This window comes from Malus sylvestris, chromosome 17 (genome assembly GCF_916048215.2).
Source record: "Malus sylvestris chromosome 17, drMalSylv7.2, whole genome shotgun sequence".
Taxonomy (NCBI): Eukaryota; Viridiplantae; Streptophyta; class Magnoliopsida; order Rosales; family Rosaceae; genus Malus; species Malus sylvestris.
In genome coordinates, this window is record NC_062276.1 from 5,271,039 (window position 1) to 5,289,309 (window position 18,271).

The 18,271-nt window shown below is 37.3% G+C and overlaps 2 protein-coding genes and 1 long non-coding RNA gene across 4 annotated transcripts; 2 read left to right on the forward strand and 1 right to left on the reverse strand.

Annotated features, from left to right (window-relative positions):
• Nucleotides 1-1,916: 1,916 nt before the first annotated feature.
• LOC126612416 (E3 ubiquitin-protein ligase At3g02290-like) lies at nucleotides 1,917-5,352 on the reverse strand. 2 transcript variants are annotated; one of them, XM_050280817.1, is made up of 5 exons: nucleotides 5,054-5,352; nucleotides 3,830-4,194; nucleotides 3,025-3,451; nucleotides 2,506-2,615; nucleotides 1,917-2,110 (listed from the first exon to the last, which is right to left on the reverse strand). In XM_050280817.1, the coding sequence occupies exons 2-5, from the start codon at nucleotides 3,947-3,949 to the stop codon at nucleotides 2,084-2,086; spliced, it is 684 nt and encodes a 227-aa protein (XP_050136774.1). In that variant the 5' UTR covers nucleotides 3,950-4,194; nucleotides 5,054-5,352; the 3' UTR covers nucleotides 1,917-2,083. The 2 variants fall into 2 exon arrangements, with proteins under 2 accessions (XP_050136774.1, XP_050136775.1); XM_050280818.1 differs by lacking the exon at nucleotides 5,054-5,352 and adding an exon at nucleotides 4,361-4,496.
• LOC126612417 (uncharacterized) lies at nucleotides 4,296-5,123 on the forward strand. Its single transcript, XR_007619060.1, has 2 exons — nucleotides 4,296-4,327; nucleotides 4,382-5,123. It is a non-coding gene; the product is annotated as an uncharacterized LOC126612417 (long non-coding RNA).
• A 6,319-nt stretch (nucleotides 5,353-11,671) lies between the features above and the next one.
• On the forward strand, nucleotides 11,672-18,206 carry LOC126611674 (AUGMIN subunit 5-like). Its single transcript, XM_050280049.1, has 10 exons — nucleotides 11,672-12,529; nucleotides 12,886-13,428; nucleotides 14,016-14,151; nucleotides 14,460-14,618; nucleotides 14,809-15,018; nucleotides 15,214-15,399; nucleotides 15,765-15,924; nucleotides 16,614-16,809; nucleotides 17,199-17,331; nucleotides 17,586-18,206. The coding sequence occupies exons 1-10, from the start codon at nucleotides 12,003-12,005 to the stop codon at nucleotides 17,712-17,714; spliced, it is 2,379 nt and encodes a 792-aa protein (XP_050136006.1). The 5' UTR covers nucleotides 11,672-12,002; the 3' UTR covers nucleotides 17,715-18,206.
• Nucleotides 18,207-18,271: the final 65 nt, after the last annotated feature.

Genomic DNA, 18,271 nt, shown 5'->3' on the forward strand with positions numbered 1-18,271 from the left:
AACAACTGCAAGTCTGCAACGCCCACATCTATATCAATAGACAAACTTTGAAAGTCGTTTGAAAAACATTATTTGGGCCTTTTTTTCTTCATACAGATGATATCAAGGAAGAGGAATCGAAACAAATACTCGGCCAAAAGATTACATGTTTTAAACGCTTGAGCTACAAGTCGCTTGTGGAGTTATATTTCCATTTCATCAGATGAGAACTACTAATCATGCCAAAATATACTAGCTAGGTCAAAATTTTGTTTACATGAAAACTCAAACTTAAAAAGGCATGTGAGCTACGTGGTAGGTTGTAAAACTCTCAAACGTGCGAAAGTCCACAAGGTTGTACGAAACCCACTACGCCACGTGGCAGTTTTCATGAACAACTTTGAAACAAAAACATCATCAAATCCCCGTACCCTTTGATTCATTTGTTTCATCCATCTTTTGCATGCACGTTTCAATCAATATTAAACATGGCTAGAAGGAAAAAGCCTGTTGAAATTGATGTAGTTGCAGACACTCTGTGTCCGTGGTGCTTTGTGGCTAAAAGAAATCTGGACAAAGCTCTGGACCTCTGGTGGCAGGTAACGATCGATACGAGTTCGAGCTCCGGTGGCGTCGGTATCAACTCGATCGCGATGCGCCTTAAATAGGCACTCACAAGAGTATTATGCGAAAAAGCTCGGCAAAGATGTGTCCGAAGTGTTCAAGTCACGTCTCAAATGTAAGAAGTCAAGCACCGAGAAATCTCAATGCATAAATATATAAAAAGAGGGAGGAGGGAAACCCTAGTTTATTTGAAGTACACCCTCAAAGGGCACCCTATAAATTGTATTTCAGTGATATGAATCGTCTAAAATAAGTGTAGAGAAAATACTTTAGAGAGTCACAAGCTTATATATTTTGGTGGGCAACAAGATCATGATAAGCAACATGATCTTGTCGATGAGATTTGTCTTGGATACTTCACAGAGGGGGAACACATTGGGGAGAGGTAGAAACTTAGTTTTGAGACCCTTTTATTTTTATTTTTTATGACTTAGGAGGTAAAAGGTATTTGCAATTTGATTGCAAGGATTTTTTTCTGCAATGTGCTCAACGAGGTCTGTTCTTCGAGATATTTTGTCATACGACCAGAGATATATCATTTCCTTCCTATATCTCTCGTCACAAAACCATTGCGTCATGAGAGAGAAATAGACGATTGTGATTTAATGCTGACCTTGCTTGTTATGATAAAATGAAGGTAAAGGAAGAGCTCAAGAAGTACTTGGAGTAAAAGGAATCCCATATTTTGTCGTGGGTGATGAAAACTTCACATCCCATAAAAATGTATAACTCGTTTGATAACCATTTCGGTAATTTTTTGGGGCAGATTATTGGAAAGGAAGAGTTGAGTGTTGCTCCGCCAACTAAGGTCTTTCTGGCTGCTTTCGAATCAGCCACAAAATGATACAACTTCACATCTCGAAGCATTCACTATGTAGCTCCAACAAGAATACGCAACCTTGGAAACATGTTTTAAATGCTGATCAATTTTCTTTTGTTCAACAATTTTGTATGTTGTATTAGTGGTGTTAATGACAATTGCTAATCAAGCGAAATCACATGTGAATGTGCGATCTTGATTTACAGTCTAATAACATGTCAAATATTTCTGCATATAACTATCCCAATATGTATCCTTATTTATCCCGCTTTTAATTTTATCCGATATGAAAACATTCATCTGCATTAAGTATTTTGGAGCGCTAGTAACAATTCCCGATATATAATTAGGCTAATGTTGTTCAGTCTTTCTAATCTGATGTGAGATTTAAGAGATGCCATTAAGGGAGAAAGAAGTGAAAAGTTAAATCATAATTTAACCTTCTACTCCACAGAAGACAATTACTGCTCAATGACCACAGTAATGCAAGAACTCATATGGAATGAATATTTACTCACAAGTTCTCAGAAATCAAGTTTATATGTACCATCAATTGACACTTTTCGACATGTGGTATTCACAATGAAAATCACTTCCTTAGTGTTCTCTCTCTTCCGAAGTTGTTGGATTCATCAACGACGCAAATCTTTTCGATCGCGATTAAGTCGTTTCATCGAATACCATCACCTACAAAGCGAAACATATAAATCCAGAGTCAAAATACAGGTTGCAGGAGAAAAGCAATCTGCTTTATTACTATTTGTCATATCGGATGAAAAGCTTAGAGGAATAACTTTCGGGTGGACTTCTAATTTTTTAATTGACGGTATGAATATGCAGCATATAATCGACAGTACAAAACCAAATTGCTTGATCGAGCAGCTCGAGTCCATGTGTGTTGGTGAGGGAGAAGGATATTCGAGAACTTCAGGACCAAAAATAAATAGTTAAAACATGCATAGCAATATATCGGCGATGGTGGAATTTTCCTATAACATAAGTAACACAAATACTTGACTGGAGTTGAAAACTAAAAGCCGTCGCTACCTACAGATTATCATCATTATGAAAGAAAATGTTACCTTGCCACAAACAGGACAGCTTTCACTTCTCTCCATCCATTCATATATACAACCAAGGTGAAAATGATGAGAGCATTTTGTTATTATTTTTGGGTTTTCGTGTGTGTATTCTGCATAAATGGCAACAGAAAAAACATGAGAATTTAGATATCAGAAGTTATATACCATAAGGGTACACTTTCCAGAGTCATAAACCAATCAACATTGCAACAAATATTGCAAATCCACTTAAGTGTGTTTAAGTCTCTTTCCAATCTTCATGCCAAATTATTGGAGCGCAATTTCTAGGGGAGCAGAGCAAAGGCAACATGAAAATGTACCATTTACTTATGTAATTGAGTTGATTCAATTTGGTAAGCAAACACGTGCAATTAACAGAGTCCAAATAGGACTGTCATCATTCATGTTTGTGTACTTTCAAGTGGAAATGACCATCAGATCCACACAAAAATCAACATGAAGAAACTCTGCTACTACAGATTGAGGAAGAAGGACAAACACCGGTCAAAGAAAAATTACCTTCAAGACATGTTGGACAAACATCCTCGTCCTCTGATGATGAATAGAAGTTCCCAATTCCAGTTGTAGCTTTGGCCGATGAGAATTTCATTGAGGACTTGGAACGATGTTCTTTTGACCCATCTTCACAAGTAGAGCCATTCCATTTTTCTCCTGTACTCAAACTTTCAGAATCTGCATCGGTATCACTTCTTAGAGGTTCAGCCTCCTCATGAGAGTGACTTGAGCCCTTCTCCCGCCTAGAAATCAACCCATCGCGCTGCAAGCGAATGTATCTGGGGTCAGCATCATAAGGCAAGGGCCTTGGAGGCGAACGATACATGTCAGATAAGGAGTTGTCAAGTGATGCTGAGGAATTCATTGATGCAGCCCCCTGAATGGATGAGGGGATCGAATGCACTTCCCCTCTTCTGAATAGTGATGTATACTGCAAAATATGGGAAGATAACGGGTTATACTTCCATCTTGAAGAAAGTTTTTATCATCAATATAAATATCTTAATAATCATCCATTTTAGTTTTTATAAGCTTCAAAACTTCTAACAGTGAGCAACTGCCTAATTGAAAATCAAAAGTAAATTAGAAAAACGGTTTTTCGTTTGATCCAGCAAAATATTCACAGGGTTGCCAATGCAATAGCAGATAAGTGAGGGCACAAAAGCAGCACTGTCTCCAGCATAATTACAGATAAACAAAAATACTAATGTTGAATGTATTATGCATTCTAAACATATGGAACTTGGAAAACACATAAGGACAAAAAAGAAGAAGAATTAGTTCAGTAATGAGGATGACAAAGGCATACCACATTTAGAAAGTTCTGAAGAAAGCAATTAAGACAGGCACAGTCCCTATATGCAGAACTGTTCGGATTCACATAATCTTCAAAATCCTCAGAATTCAAACAACAACATACAGAACCCATTGTGCCAGCTTCAAAATAAGTCTCCGCAACAATTCCACACTCTCATCAACCGAAACCAATCAAGTTCCACTTGTGCATTAATCAATAGAACGCTAGGAGCAATAACTGTACTTTGACAAGTACAAGAGAGGACACAAAGCTCGCAGAAGTCCCACTGCCTCTGCGGACTGGTACCCTCCCTCTTCTATTTAACAATGTCGGATGCCTTTTCTGGTTTTGGTTTAACTTACGGTTATATTCTTCACCTGCGAAATAGAATACAATAATGTTCAAGTTTTGAACAACAATATCGACAAGAGAAAACGCTACAACTGAAGAGAGCTATCTAAACAAATTCACTAGCCAAATTAACTAAAGCGCAAAACATAAGCATTCCATGTTGATCAGTTTAGTGGTACAGAGAGTTCATACATTTAAAGTAAATCAATTAAGTCACCGTCATGTTTCCTGCGAAAGATCGTAGCACCTAATCAAATGCAGCTATATAATCCCATGACTTGAAAAATAAGGAAACATAGAAAATTTCAGAAGGTACTGAAGATTATAAAGTCACACCAAAGAGATATTTTTAGATACAAATCCCCCACATATATTAAGAAAGCAACCATCTTTTTTGTTCCTCACCCTTTCTCTAGTATGGTGAGGAAGAAAGGCATATCAACCAACAGAAAAATTCACAGAAAAGTGAAGGTCAAGTCAGTTAATCCAAAACATTTTAAAAACTAAAACACCATAATTTGGGTAAGGAAAATACGCAGCTATCCTAATTTTTCAAAAATAAAAGGATTAATAGGAAGATCAACCTGGAAAACACATAAACCAATATAATTAGACAGACCCTTTTGCAAAAATCAAATCTTGGAACATCCAAAAGGTTCAAAAAACAAAACCCAATTGCAAAATTCAAATTTGCAGCAATCAGAATGTTCATGGAATAAAACCCATCACCAGAAAGAAAAAAAAAAGCAAATAAATAAAAAATAAAACTCCTTTTGCAGATACAATTCAATCCTGAAGCAATCAGAAGATTCAAAAACACTGCAGAAAGCAAATAAATTTCAGAAACAAAATTACAGATACATAGATTTTCAAATTAAAAAGTACCTGAGAGAGGTGGGAAGGAAGTGGAAGGAGAGAGATGGAAATTGATCTTGGTGGGTGGACAGAGACAGGTGCACCAAGGAATCGGAAAATTCAGTAGAATTAGGAATTGGATGATTGGATAAATAAGAAAATTCGAAAACCGGGTGCTAAATTTGGGTGAGTGGGTTAAGAAATTGGGTTTTCGAATTTGTCAAAATTGTGTTGGATTTGTACTTGGATTTTGGATTTTCTGGTGATGGGAGCTATGAATGCGCGGAATTTTAAAGTCACCCCCTTTAATCTTTCCTCTTTTAACTTTAATGATGATGTCCCCTTCCTAAACTAAATATAAAATAAATGGTTAAAAATATACGTATTGATAGAACCTTAATTACCAACGTCACTATCCACATTCATTTTTATTTCTTCTATATTTTTATTAAGGGTAAATTACATACTAGCCCTCCTCAGGTTTGAGGTCTATTGCAATATTATACAACATCTTTAAAACTTTTCACTTTCATACCTCAAGTACTATTTTATTTCAATTTCATACAACCGTTACATTTTCCATCCATGGATCTGTTAAATGCTAACGTGGCTGCCACATATATGTCATGTGGCTGCCAAATGTCTGCCACGTGGCAAATAAAATAATTTTTTAATTTTTTTTTAAAAACCTGAAATTGGAAGAAGAAGAAGAAAAAAAAGGGACCGAACCCCTGCAACCCAAAAGAAGGAGGAGGAAGAAGAAGAAGAAGAAAAAAAAAAGGACCGAACCCCCTGCAACCCAGAAGAAGAAGGAGGAAGAAGAAGAAGAGAAGAAGAAAGAGGAGGAGGAAGAAGAAGAAGAAGAAAAAAAAAATGATCAAACCCCCTGCAACCCAAAAGTAGAAGAAGAAAAAAAGAAAGGGACCGAACCCAGAAGAAGAAGGAGGAAGAAGAAGAAGAGAAGAAGAAAGAGGAGGAGGAGGAGGAAGACGAAGAAGAAGAAGAAAAAAAAAAAAAAAAAAAAGACCGAACCCCCTACAACCCATAAGAAAAAGGAGGAAGAAGAAGAAGAGAATAAGAAAGAGACAAAAAAAAAAGATATGTGGCAGACAGGTTTTTTTTTTTTAAATTAAAAAATTAATTTATTTGCCACGTGGCAGCCATTTGGCAGCCACGTGGTATATATGTGGCAGCCACGTCAGCATTTAACAGATCCATGGATGGAAAATGTAACGGTTGTATGAAATTGAAATAAAATAGTACTTGAGGTATGAAAGTGAAATGTTTTAAAGATGTTGTATAAGATTGCAATAGACCTCAAACCTGAGGGGCTACTATTTAATTTACCCTTTTATTAATTTTCAGCTATTAAATCAAATAACATAAAAAATATCAATTGTTGTGACAAAGTAGCATGAGCGTATAAAAAGTAAAATTAAGTGTGTGAATACTGAATAGCATTATCCTTGCTTATTTATCTTTTTTATTTTTTTTATTTACCAATGGCATGTTTACTTATCATTTACAAAAAAAGTTATCGTTTACAAAAAAAAGTTGACAAGGTAAGAACATAGGGTTTGTCTGGGTAAGGAGCACCAAATTACAAGGTCTTTAGGTCAAATTAAGAAAAATTGATCACAAAAGGTTAGATAAGAGAATTTGGAACAAAATTGATCACTGAAATAGGAAAATTTTGATAGAGATTTGTAAATGATTTATTTCAAGTAGTCATTTGCAAATCCGTATATCTTACATTTTGTAATGTTCTGTGGCCATTTATAATCTTTCCTATCAAACTTTTTGTGGTTTATTTCTTCCTCACTATATATAAGGCCCTAAGAATTTGAAAATTCTTCACCCAAAAAATACCAAGGGAACTTAAAAACGATGAAGTACAAAATGAAAATTGGATTAACCACTTCCTTTGTTGTTCAATTCTTGTTTTTTGAAGGCATTAAGACTTGCTTTTTTTTTCTTTCTTATATGCTAGTAAACGTGAGAAGTTAAGAGTTAGAATCATTCTTTTCTCTCTCATACTCATTCTTTATAAGTAAATGATTGAAATTATTCTGATTCCTAATTTCTCACACATGAGACATATGAAATCTCAAAATACGTATTTCTCACACTACCATTTGCAACCTAATACCTGAAAAATTAGGAAATAGGTTTGAACATAAAAAATAGTTGATCTCATTCTCACACTATATTCGTTATTTTTTATTTTCTAATTCACGAATTTTCCATTCCAAATAAGAAACATGCACCTTGTTGATGCACAAAACCGGAGGTTTTGGAACAACGTAAACCCGACCGTGAATCTGCAAGAAAGTAAATAACACAAGATGTATCGTGGTTCACCCCAAGGTTTGGGCTACGTCCACACTGATTATTGTATTTATCTGAGAGGTGAGGGAAAGAACCTCTAAATATGAGAGGGGTGAGAAGGCTTAAGTCCCCGAGTATTTGTACGAGATCTAAATACGAAGGCCTTAAATATGGTATAAACAATAGTCCCCCAAGTCTTCAGTCAAGAGAGTCTTTTGGTTGGAGACTTGAAATTCAGTCCATGTGTGGGCCGAAGTAACTAGATGTTGTCTTGAACTGATGTTCGATATAAGGCGGTGATCAATCTGAAATGATGCTCAACTAGAAGTAGCACATGCTGCGAGGCTGCTTAGCTCGTGGCTTATGTTGCCTTGGTTGGCTCGGCTTATGGCGTTGAAGGTGAGGGAGTCCCTTTTATAGAATAAGGGCTCGCTCTTCAATACATGAATGATGGGCTAGAGTTGATGCTCGCGACGAGGCGGTTGCTCAGTAGGCGGTGATGCTCTCTAATGAAAGTGAGAGAGTCCCTTTTATAAAATAAGGGCTCGCTCCTTAGTACATGAATAATGGGCTAGAGTTGATGCTCTCTAATGAAGGTGAGGGAGTCCCTTTTTTAAGATAAGGGCTCGTTCCTCAATACATAAGTGATGGGCTAGAGTTGATGCTCGCGGCGAGGCGGTTGCTCAGTAGGCGGCGATACTCGCTAATGAAAGTGAAGGAGTCCCTTTTATAAAATAAGGGCTCACTCCTCAGTACATGAATAATGGGCTACATAGTTTTTTGTGTCAATTCCCACAGACAGCGCCAAATGTTGATGCACAAAACCGGAGATCTTGGAACAATATAAATCCGACCGTGAATCTGCAAGTAATGTAAATAACACAAGAACACCACTCTATCTCTCTGTAGAAAGCTCTCATTTTCCAAGTCTTCGGTCAATAGAGTCTGTTGGCTAGAGACTTCAAATTGAATCCATGTATGGGTCGAAATGGCGGTTGTTTGGAGGCGGTATTTGTATACCCTGCAATGAAGCTTTGTAGGTGAAGCTTTTGAAACTGATTGACATGAGTGATGCTCATGAATGTTTATGTTGATGGACATGAGTGATGCTCATGGATGTTGACATGAGTGATGCTCATAAATGTTGACATGAGTGATGTTCATGAATGTTTATGTATGATTGACATGAGTAATGCTCATGAATGTTTATGTATGATTGACATGAGTAATGCTCATGTATAATTTGAAGTACTTGGTGTACTTTTGATCACCTGGTTGGTGATAATAGCGACGGGTTGCCAAATAATTTTGGAGTACTGGACGTACTTTTGATCACCTAGTTGGTGATAATAGCGACGGGTTGCCAAATAATTTTGGAGTACTGGACGTACTTTTGATCACCTGGTTGGTGGTAATAGCGGCATGTTGCCAAATAATTTTGGAGTACTGGGCGTACTTTTGATTACCTGGTTTGTGGTAATAGCGGTAGGTTGCTGAATAATTTTGGAGTATTGGGCGTACTTTTGATCACCTGGTTGGTGTTATTTTGGGCTTATGGGCCTTCGTTCTCCATACAACATTCCAACCCATTTATTTTGGGCTTTGCCTTTTTTTTTATTACCTTCTGATGGGGTTACACAGATGTCTTCGAAAGATGAGAAAAATAAATTACATCATTAAAAAATAAATAAAGCAGTCGTTGGGGGACTACACTTCCCTTCATGATGAAAGTTTCATCTTTTTCAGCATGTTGATGGGCATCTTCTTATCTTTCATCATGTTATCCTGTGGGATAGTGGAATAGTGGAATAGTGGAGCATCTTCTTTTCGGCTTTTTCTTTTCTGCTTTCTGATTTTCTTTCTGTTTTCTTGACCCTGATGAATATGGTAGACAATGAATGATAATAGATTTAATAATAAGAAAATAATCTTATCTCCGCTTTTGTTTTCTTCTTTTCGCTCTCTGCCATTTCTCTTTTTCTACTGCCTGAACACCAGTTGGTGTATTCCAGCTCCACCACAAGATATGAGTTGTGCCATCCCATATCTAAATGTCCATTCCTCACTGCTGTCGCTATTGCATAGCCTCGAAACATGTTTTGATTCATATTTGCTCCATAACTCAGGAGCTTCTTAACGAGCGCCAAATTCCGAGAGTGAGCGGCGAGGAACAAGTCAGTGATCTGAGTCCTGAACTCCTCGTACTCGACGCAACCCTCGTGCGTCGACTCGCCCTGCGCCACAATCTCCGTCTTTTTCGACTTCAAGCAGACCATTCCGACAAAGTTCATGTCCATGAAAGGATCGCCCAGACAAAATAAAGTGGGGAAGAAGGTTGGGGTTGATCTGAATTGTTCGATTTGTATCCTCACACCATAAAACACTTTTTATCAGATCTCTTTCTAGAAATCCCAGAACTCATTCTCAGACCCGCACTCCGTCAACCTCCCCGCTAGGCTCTCTATCGCGTCATCGGTGTCGACCTCCAGCCTCATCTTGATTGTCGCTGTCTCGGTCAGCATATGGGGAAGAGCCATAACTCGTGAGGATTTAGAGAGAAAGAGAGAGAGAGTCCCAGAGAGTTTTAGAGAGAGAACCCAATGAGAGTATAGTGCAGTTCCCTCATCAATTTCGTTTGTCTGTGAAGTTGATGTAGAACGAAATCAAGGACTAGCAAGAACCCGATAAGAGTAAAGTCGAGGAGCAGGCTGCAGCAGATGACGCACTCAAAATGTGTCTGGATCATTATGATGTAATGCACGAAGAATAGAAACTGGAGTATGCCCTTCACGAAGTTCAGGCCGAACATGCTAGTGAGCGTTTAAAAGCTCCATGGATGATCTCCCCAGAAAGCGTCAGCTGAGAGAGAACCCTTAGGATCGATAGGTTTCTCATTGTAAAGCTTTTTTCAGTGTTTGAGATTTGGATTTTTTTTTTGTTTCTGGGTTTTTGTGATTTTGCAGATTCACGGTGGAGGTGAAAAAAATGAAAAAGAACCGACATAGTTTTTTGTGTCGATTCCCACAGACGGTGTCAAATGTTGATGTACAAAACCGGAGGTCTTGGAACAACGTAAACCCGACCGTGAATCTGTAAGAAAGTAAATAACACAAGATGTATCGTGGTTCACCCCAATGTTTGGGCTACGTCTACACTGATTATTGTATTTATCTTAGAGGTGAGGGAGAGAACCTCTGAATATGAGAGGGGATGTGAGAGGGGTGAGAAGGCTTAAGCAATGGCCTTCCATAATTGTGAGGGTGAGGAGTTCTTTTATAGAATAAGGGCTCCTCACGTATTACATATTTGCTCCTTCCTTCATTACATAATTACATTTAAGTCCCTCGAGTATTTGTACGAGATCTAAATACGGAGACCCTAAATATAGTATAAACACGCCTTGCACTCGAGGTATTGAGTTCGACCTTCTGTTTTCATTATCATATGAAAAATATAATAAAGAGATTAGCAATTTGCTCCTCATCAAAGTGTCGGCACTCTATGCCATTCTTCCTACAATTAGTATCTTAGTATTATATCATATTTATCTTGACAAACACCACTCACCAAATTCAAATTTTTTATTATTTTTTGGGGTTAGTAGTAAGGAGCTTTTGGTTGAGAATTCCTCACTTACGCATTTGAGAATTCCGTGCATACTCATATTTATCTCTTGTCACTTAATTGCAGTGATTTTCATACTTTTGTTTGTTTTCCAGTTTAGTAGTAAGAAATTTTTTGTTGAGAATATTTACTTTTGCCGTTGAGGTTTTAAGTTTAAGTTCCATCTTCTATAAAATAAAGAAATTGGTTATTTTGAGAGATAAAAATTTCAAATTCAATGATTAAAATGCATAATTTTTCTTCGATAAGATGTATTACATTGCGTTAAGTGGTATAGAAAATGAATAGCTAATATTAAAAACAAAATAAATAAATAATTGTGGAAATTAAATTTAACGCTAAAACACCAATAGCATAGTCCAAAACAAAAGGAAAAAGTGTGTATTTAAAAAGATGGTGCTATTCACACAAATTTTTTTCTTTTTCTAAACACTTCTCTCAATTTTGACTATCGAATCAAATAAATTGAAAAAATAAAAAAACGAATTAAATAAATTAAAAAATAACAAAAATTAACATAAAATGTATGAAAAAGTAAGAAATAGCGATGAAAGTCAAAATCACACATCACCATATGTCGTGTGAAGCATTAAATTGAATAATTAAATTAAAAAGGTTAAAAAATTGGGAGGGCCACCAAACGCCTTGTCGTAAATTTTAATTTGAATCAAACAAAATTTACACTACTCGTTTCGGTTGTTTAAATACATCAAATTGCCGTTGAACCGATAGCTCTTCGCCGGCGACGTCTCAGATCTACTTCTCCCTCTCCAACATTTTCCCCCAAATTCCAAACCCTAATTCTCAAAAACCATCGCGGAGACCTCCATTGCCCTCAAGCCGCTCCGTTTCGCACTCTCCCGACGCTCATAGCGGTGTCAGTGTGAGGCGTTTGAAGTGATTTAGCTCCAATTTCAGTTCACCACTGCACGAATTAGGGTTTTGAATGTTCGCTGCAGATGGTGATTTAGTTCTCGAAACGTTTGTTCTTTGTGGAGACGTGAGAGTCTAGGTTTTGTACGGAAGGATGCAGGGATCGGCGCAGAGCTCTGCGGCTCAGCCGGAGGCGATATTGCAATGGCTTCAGAAGGAAATGGGGTACCGGCCTTTGGGTCCGTACAATGCTGCTTCTAGTAAATCGCAGTTGCCCTCAATCGACTCGCTGAGGAAGATTTGCCGTGGGAATATGATACCCATTTGGAATTTCTTGATTACCCGCGTGAAGTCTGAGAATACGGTGAAGAATATTCGGAGGAATATAACGGTTCATGGTGGTGGCGGCGGTGGAGGGGACGGTGGCGCATTGGCAAAGGCGGGGAAGGAGGAGGGCACGAGGAGTAAAGGGGGTAGGAGAAAGGAGAAACTTGGGGAGGCTGCGAGTGCGGCAGAGACCAGGGAGGCCGCGCTGCAAGAGAGGGACTTGGCGGTAAAGGAGGTGGAGAAATTGAGGAACATTGTGAAGAGACAGAGGAAGGATTTGAAGGCCAGAATGTTGGAGGTTTCGAGGGCTGAGGCTGAACGGAAGAGGATGCTTGATGAACGCTCTAAAAAAAGGTTTGAGCTTTTTTTAAAGATTTGCATACTCCAGTACATGATTTGGTTGGGTTGAAAACTTGTTTTGTAACGTTAAATTTATCATGGTATTTCATTATCATCATATTTAAGAATGAAATGAGCTATGTAGATTATTTAGAGAGGAAACACGATGCTATTCCTCTTTGCAAGGTTTATTTGAGAATAGTCTTATTATTTGAAAATTTGTGTTTAGTTCATTGATCCACACAACAAAAAATAACCCCTTTTTTGGAAGGCTGTGTAAATTCAAATGATATTCACAGCCACAGGATGGTATTTCAAGTTATTCAATGCAGATTGCGGGCTATGTTGATATATCCTTGATCTTGATGCAGGCATAAGCAAGTAATGTTGGAGGCTTACTATCAACAGTGTGATGAAGCGGAAAAGATATTTGCGGAGTATCATAAACGTCTTCGTTATTATGTTAATCAAGCAAGGGATGCTCAAAGGTCAGGTGTTGATTCATCTTTTGAATTGGTCAACAGCTTTGGTCCAAACAGTGAAAAGGAAGCTGTTTATTCAACTCTTAAGGGCAGTAAAGCAGCAGATGATGTGCTTCTTATCGAAACCACTCGGGAAAGAAACATCCGAAAGGCCTGTGAATCTCTTGCAGCACATATGATTGAAAAAATTCGCAGTTCTTTTCCCGCATATGAAGGAAGTGGTATTCATTTGAATCCTCAGTTAGAAGCAGCCAAGTTAGGTTTTGATTTTGATGGGGAATTACCTGATGAGGTTAGAGCTGCAATAGTGAATGGGTTGAAGAATCCTCCTCAATTGCTTCAGGCAATTACTTCATACACGTCACGGTTGAAATCTCTCATTTCCAGAGAGATAGAGAAAATTGATGTTAGAGCTGATGCAGAAACTTTAAGGTAAACACTTCCTTGTCAGTCCTGTTGGAAATGAGGAGTTTATTTACTTTTCTCTTTGCCTTAGCTTCTACAGACAAGGCTGTTCAACTACAATATACCTTCTTTGTATTTTTTTAATAGTCACTGAGCCAAAGATTGGTGATAATATGGTCTCCCCGTCCTCCCCCCTCTTTTTGTTAATACTTGCAGTGATAGGTCCATTATTTGTCATATTTTTATGACATTTATCCTTAGTCTTTGCAAGGATATTCAATTAAAAGAAGTTTTCTTTAATCTATTCTTTCAAATCAATCAACTTTTGTTCTTAAATTAAGTGTGGCGTAATTAACTAGTAAATTGGTTTTAAAGTAGTCCTTGTGGATACAGTCGCATGCTTGCATATCTATACTATTATTGATTTGCGTGCTTGTGAGTAACTTAATTTGGGTCTTTTGAATCTCTATTTTTAGGTGTTTAAAAGTCTACAACATCCAGCTGCTTGATTTAAATAATAATTGTGTACCTTTTTCAAATTTGATCATTTCTGTGTCTGAATTCTCATTTCTTCTCCATATTCTTGGCTAATGTCTCATAAATTCCTTAATCAGGTACAAGTATGAGAACAACCGAGTTATCGATGTTTCTTCTCCTGATGTGAGTTCACCATTACACTATCAACTTTATGGTAATGGAAAGATAGGAGTTGATGCACCTTCTAGAGGAACTCAACTTCTTGAAAGACAGGTTATATTCTTTTACTAGATGGTAGCCTTTACATTAATATTTAATTATATTTTCTTCTTTTCACTTGTATCATCCATCTTAACATTCTTATTTCCACAACATGGATACATTGCTCCTACTCTTGCTTTAAATGCTTTCCCCCTACAAAGAATAGTTGGCCTAATCCCTAATTTCATAAACAACCATATTGTTTAAACGAAAGAATTGTTTGGTTCTATTTTACCCTTACATTTCTGCTTTTGTTTTGTTTTCTGAATTGTGCATTGTTTCAAGAGTTTAACTTGATATTTGGAATATATTGTTCACAGAAAGCACATGTTCAACAATTTTTGGCTACTGAAGATGCACTGAACAAAGCTGCAGAAGCTAGGGATCTGTGTCAAAAACTTATAAAACGCTTGCATGGCGATAGTGATGTAATTTCTTCAGGAACATCACAAAATGTGGGCAGTCTTAGGCAACTTGAGGTAAATCTTCCTTGCATATTAAATGTATTAATTACCGATAGTTTGTGTGGAAATAGCACCATGGGTGACAGGTTTGAATAGCTTCAGTCTTTTGATCCTTTTGATAGTTGTATACTCTATACCAGCTTACTTTTAGTCTGCACTTTGTTATCATCTGTTGTTTTTACAGTCTTCCCTTTTCTTTGTGTAGCTGGAGGTTTGGACCAAAGAAAGAGAAGTTGCTGGCTTGAGGGCTAGCTTGAATACGCTGATGTCTGAAATACAACGCTTAAATAAATTATGCGCGGAAAGGAAAGAAGCTGAAGATTCTTTGAAAAAGAAGTGGAAGAAGATTGAAGAATTTGACTCCCGCAGATCAGAACTTGAAATCATATATACTTCATTACTAAAAGTTAACATGGTAAGTATCTCAGCTTTGTTAGTGCCAATTTGCTAGCCACTTCATATATCACCAATTGCATAGTTTTCATATGTTATTCGTATCATATGGTAGAATATTTCAATAGAGGCAGCTAGGATAATACTTCTCTATCTCTTTTTGTTCTCAGTCAGGAATATATTCTAATGTTATTTTTGTCAACTTGGTACTTGGTAGGATGCCGCTGCGTTCTGGAATCAGCAGCCATTATCCGCGCGGGAGTATGCATCAAGCACTATTATTCCAGCATGCACAATAGTTATGGATCTTTCAAATAGTGCAAAAGATCTTATTGAAAGAGAAGTTTCTGCTTTTGACCAAAGTCCTGATAATAGCCTCTACATGCTTCCAGCAACTCCACAGGTTTGTTGTGTAAATTTGTGGTTTTATCATTATTAAAGAATTGTTATACTTCTAATTATAACTCTTTATTTTTAAATTGGCGAATGATTGTTTTATTGCTGAATCTGTCTGTTACTTATAGAAATGGTAAAAATCAATAAATCTGTTTCATATGACCATTATCAGAATTATTAGGGACTAATCATAATCGGTCTGTAATCTCTGTATGATTTCAAATTTTATGACTTCTATAGTTTGTGTAATATTATGATTATCTTGAAAATTTTCTATTGTTGTTTGGCTAGTAAATACAAATCTATCTTTTGTTGTCCACCTTCTATAATCTGTGTATGTAACGATGTAACCACTAATTACTTTTGTATCAGGCACTATTGGAGTCCATGGGTACAAATGGGTCTACTGGACCTGAAGCTGTTGCTGCTGCAGAAAAAAATGCTGCTATATTAACTGCAAAAGCAGGTGCTAGGGATCCATCAGCAATACCATCCATATGTCGCATATCTGCTGCCCTTCAATATCCTGGTGGTGAGTCTTCATTCGTCTGCTACGACAGTATAGGAAGGCCTAAGATTAGAGGCCACTGCATTCGTTTTAGGCTTGGTTTTGGAAGAATACTTCCTCTCCATTTATCCAAGGCTTGGCAGCAGAAGGTCTCTTTTGCCTTCTTTTTTGAGTTGAGTGTGTTATGGTTTCTCAATCGCACTTACACAGAAAAACAAAATGCATCAGCCTTTCAATAAATTGGTAAAACTCACTGGACGGTTAGATTTTGTGCTGGTGAGTATGGAGGTGCTGTTACATGACAGCCTGCAAGGATCTTGTTTTGAATAATCTTAAGCCCCAGTAGGCAGGACACTATGAATAAGAAATAATCTTCAGTTGCTATTCTTTCCTGAACCTAGGTACGAAGGAGTTTTGTTTGGAACATGAAAATAGAACTCTGATTAAATGGTGCTCTGTTGATTCCGTGCTCTCTCAATATCTACACATGTCACTTGTACCTATAGTAAAATAAATATAATCATTTTGGCTTGTGAATTTGCTCCTTAAGCTTAAGGATGCCTAGCCTGAGTTTCACAAATGCTACCATATGCATGTTCTCGTGTGGTATTTTGTTTTATCTTATTGTTTGTGTGTCTGCTTGATAGGTGCTTTCAGTTCTTTTTATTTTTTAATCTTGTATAAATACAAACTTACGTTTACCGGGTAAACAGGTTTGGAGGGTTCAGATGCTGCCTTAGCATCAATCCTAGAGTCCCTGGAATTCTGTTTGAAACTTCGTGGTTCCGAGGCTAGTGTGTTGGAGGACTTGGCAAAGGCAATCAATTTGGTTCATACAAGACAGGATCTTGTTGAAAGTGGTCATGTGTTGTTGAACCATGCCTATAGAGCTCAACAAGAATATGAAAGGTAAAACTTCATGTTGCCTTGTTTTTACAGGAATCTAGGTTATGTAATCTTCCAAATCCCAAAGTTTCAGTAAGCAGACCTCGGTCAAATAATATAGACTTGAATTCCATTTTGAGGATTGTGAAATGAGGAAAAATACCAGAAACTGCTTCTTTTGAGATTTACAGGATTCGCTGCACTAGATGTTATGACTTTTTTTCATCCAGATTCTAAATACATTATAGATTGCTATTTGTTCTAATCTTTTGCCAAAACTCAGGATGTATAATTCTGATGCTATGTTAAGTTCGTTCTACATATTAATATGTGATGTTTATTAATATGCATTGTAGATCTCTGACTCAATTTTCAGATTAACATGCACTTAATTCTTGTCAACTACTCTGCAGGACAACGAGTTATTGCTTAAATGTGGCTGCTGAGCAAGAGAAAACTGTCATGGAGAAATGGTTGCCTGAACTTAAATCTGCAATTTTGAGTGCTCAGAAGTGCTTGGAAGATTGCAACTATGTTAGGGGGTTGGTGAGTGACCACCGTAAACTGAATCATCTGCCATTACATTGCCTGTTTACCTGCATGCATGTGACTGTGCACACATGCTACTGGAATTAATTTATCTTCTTTTACACGAGTCCCAAATTTGGGGTAAATAACGGAAATGGAGCTTAAGTGGAGTTAGTCTGCATTTGTGTAGTTGTATAGAGAGTATCTTTCTACCATATGAGTATAAGTTTATTTTGCCCTCTTTAATTGTCAACCGCAATATGTTTTTGCAGCTTGACGAATGGTGGGAGCAACCAGCAGCAACTGTTGTTGACTGGGTCCTAGTCGATGGATTAAATGTTGCTGCTTGGCATAATCATGTGAAGCAGCTCCTTGCATTTTATGATCAGGAGCACTTGTGAATATAATTTGAGTACTCAGCAAGCAAGATTTTCTCAGGATCTTCCTGGTCTTCCCAGATCAAATTTGCCACTTCAATGACCGTACAAAATACTCACACAACCAACCTGCATCCCTGCCTGAGGCAATACGTGTACGGGGTACAGTTAGCAAGTGGAGTCTTATACTTCGGATGTCATATCACTTCTACATTTCGATTTGAGAGAAAAGCGGAGGAGGGTAGCCGGCGGGAGGAACAGGTCCTGATCTTAGTCGATTTGAAGTTTGTTATACCGGCAGACCAGAATTTTTTGTCTCTTTTTTTTTTCCTGATTAAGTTTTGTATAGAAAGACAAGGATGTGTTGTATCATAAACTTTATAGCTTGGTTTTTCTTTTCTTTTTTTTTGGGGAGAGGAGAGTGATTTAAATTGTAGAGGTTAAATTTGCAGTATGAAATTGAATGTATGACTTGGTCCTCTATTGAATGAAGGGGCAGGCTTCCGCTTGGCATAATATCACTTCAGTCAAATTGTCTTCCTGTTTCAGAAATTGACAACTCCATATGATGAAACATCACA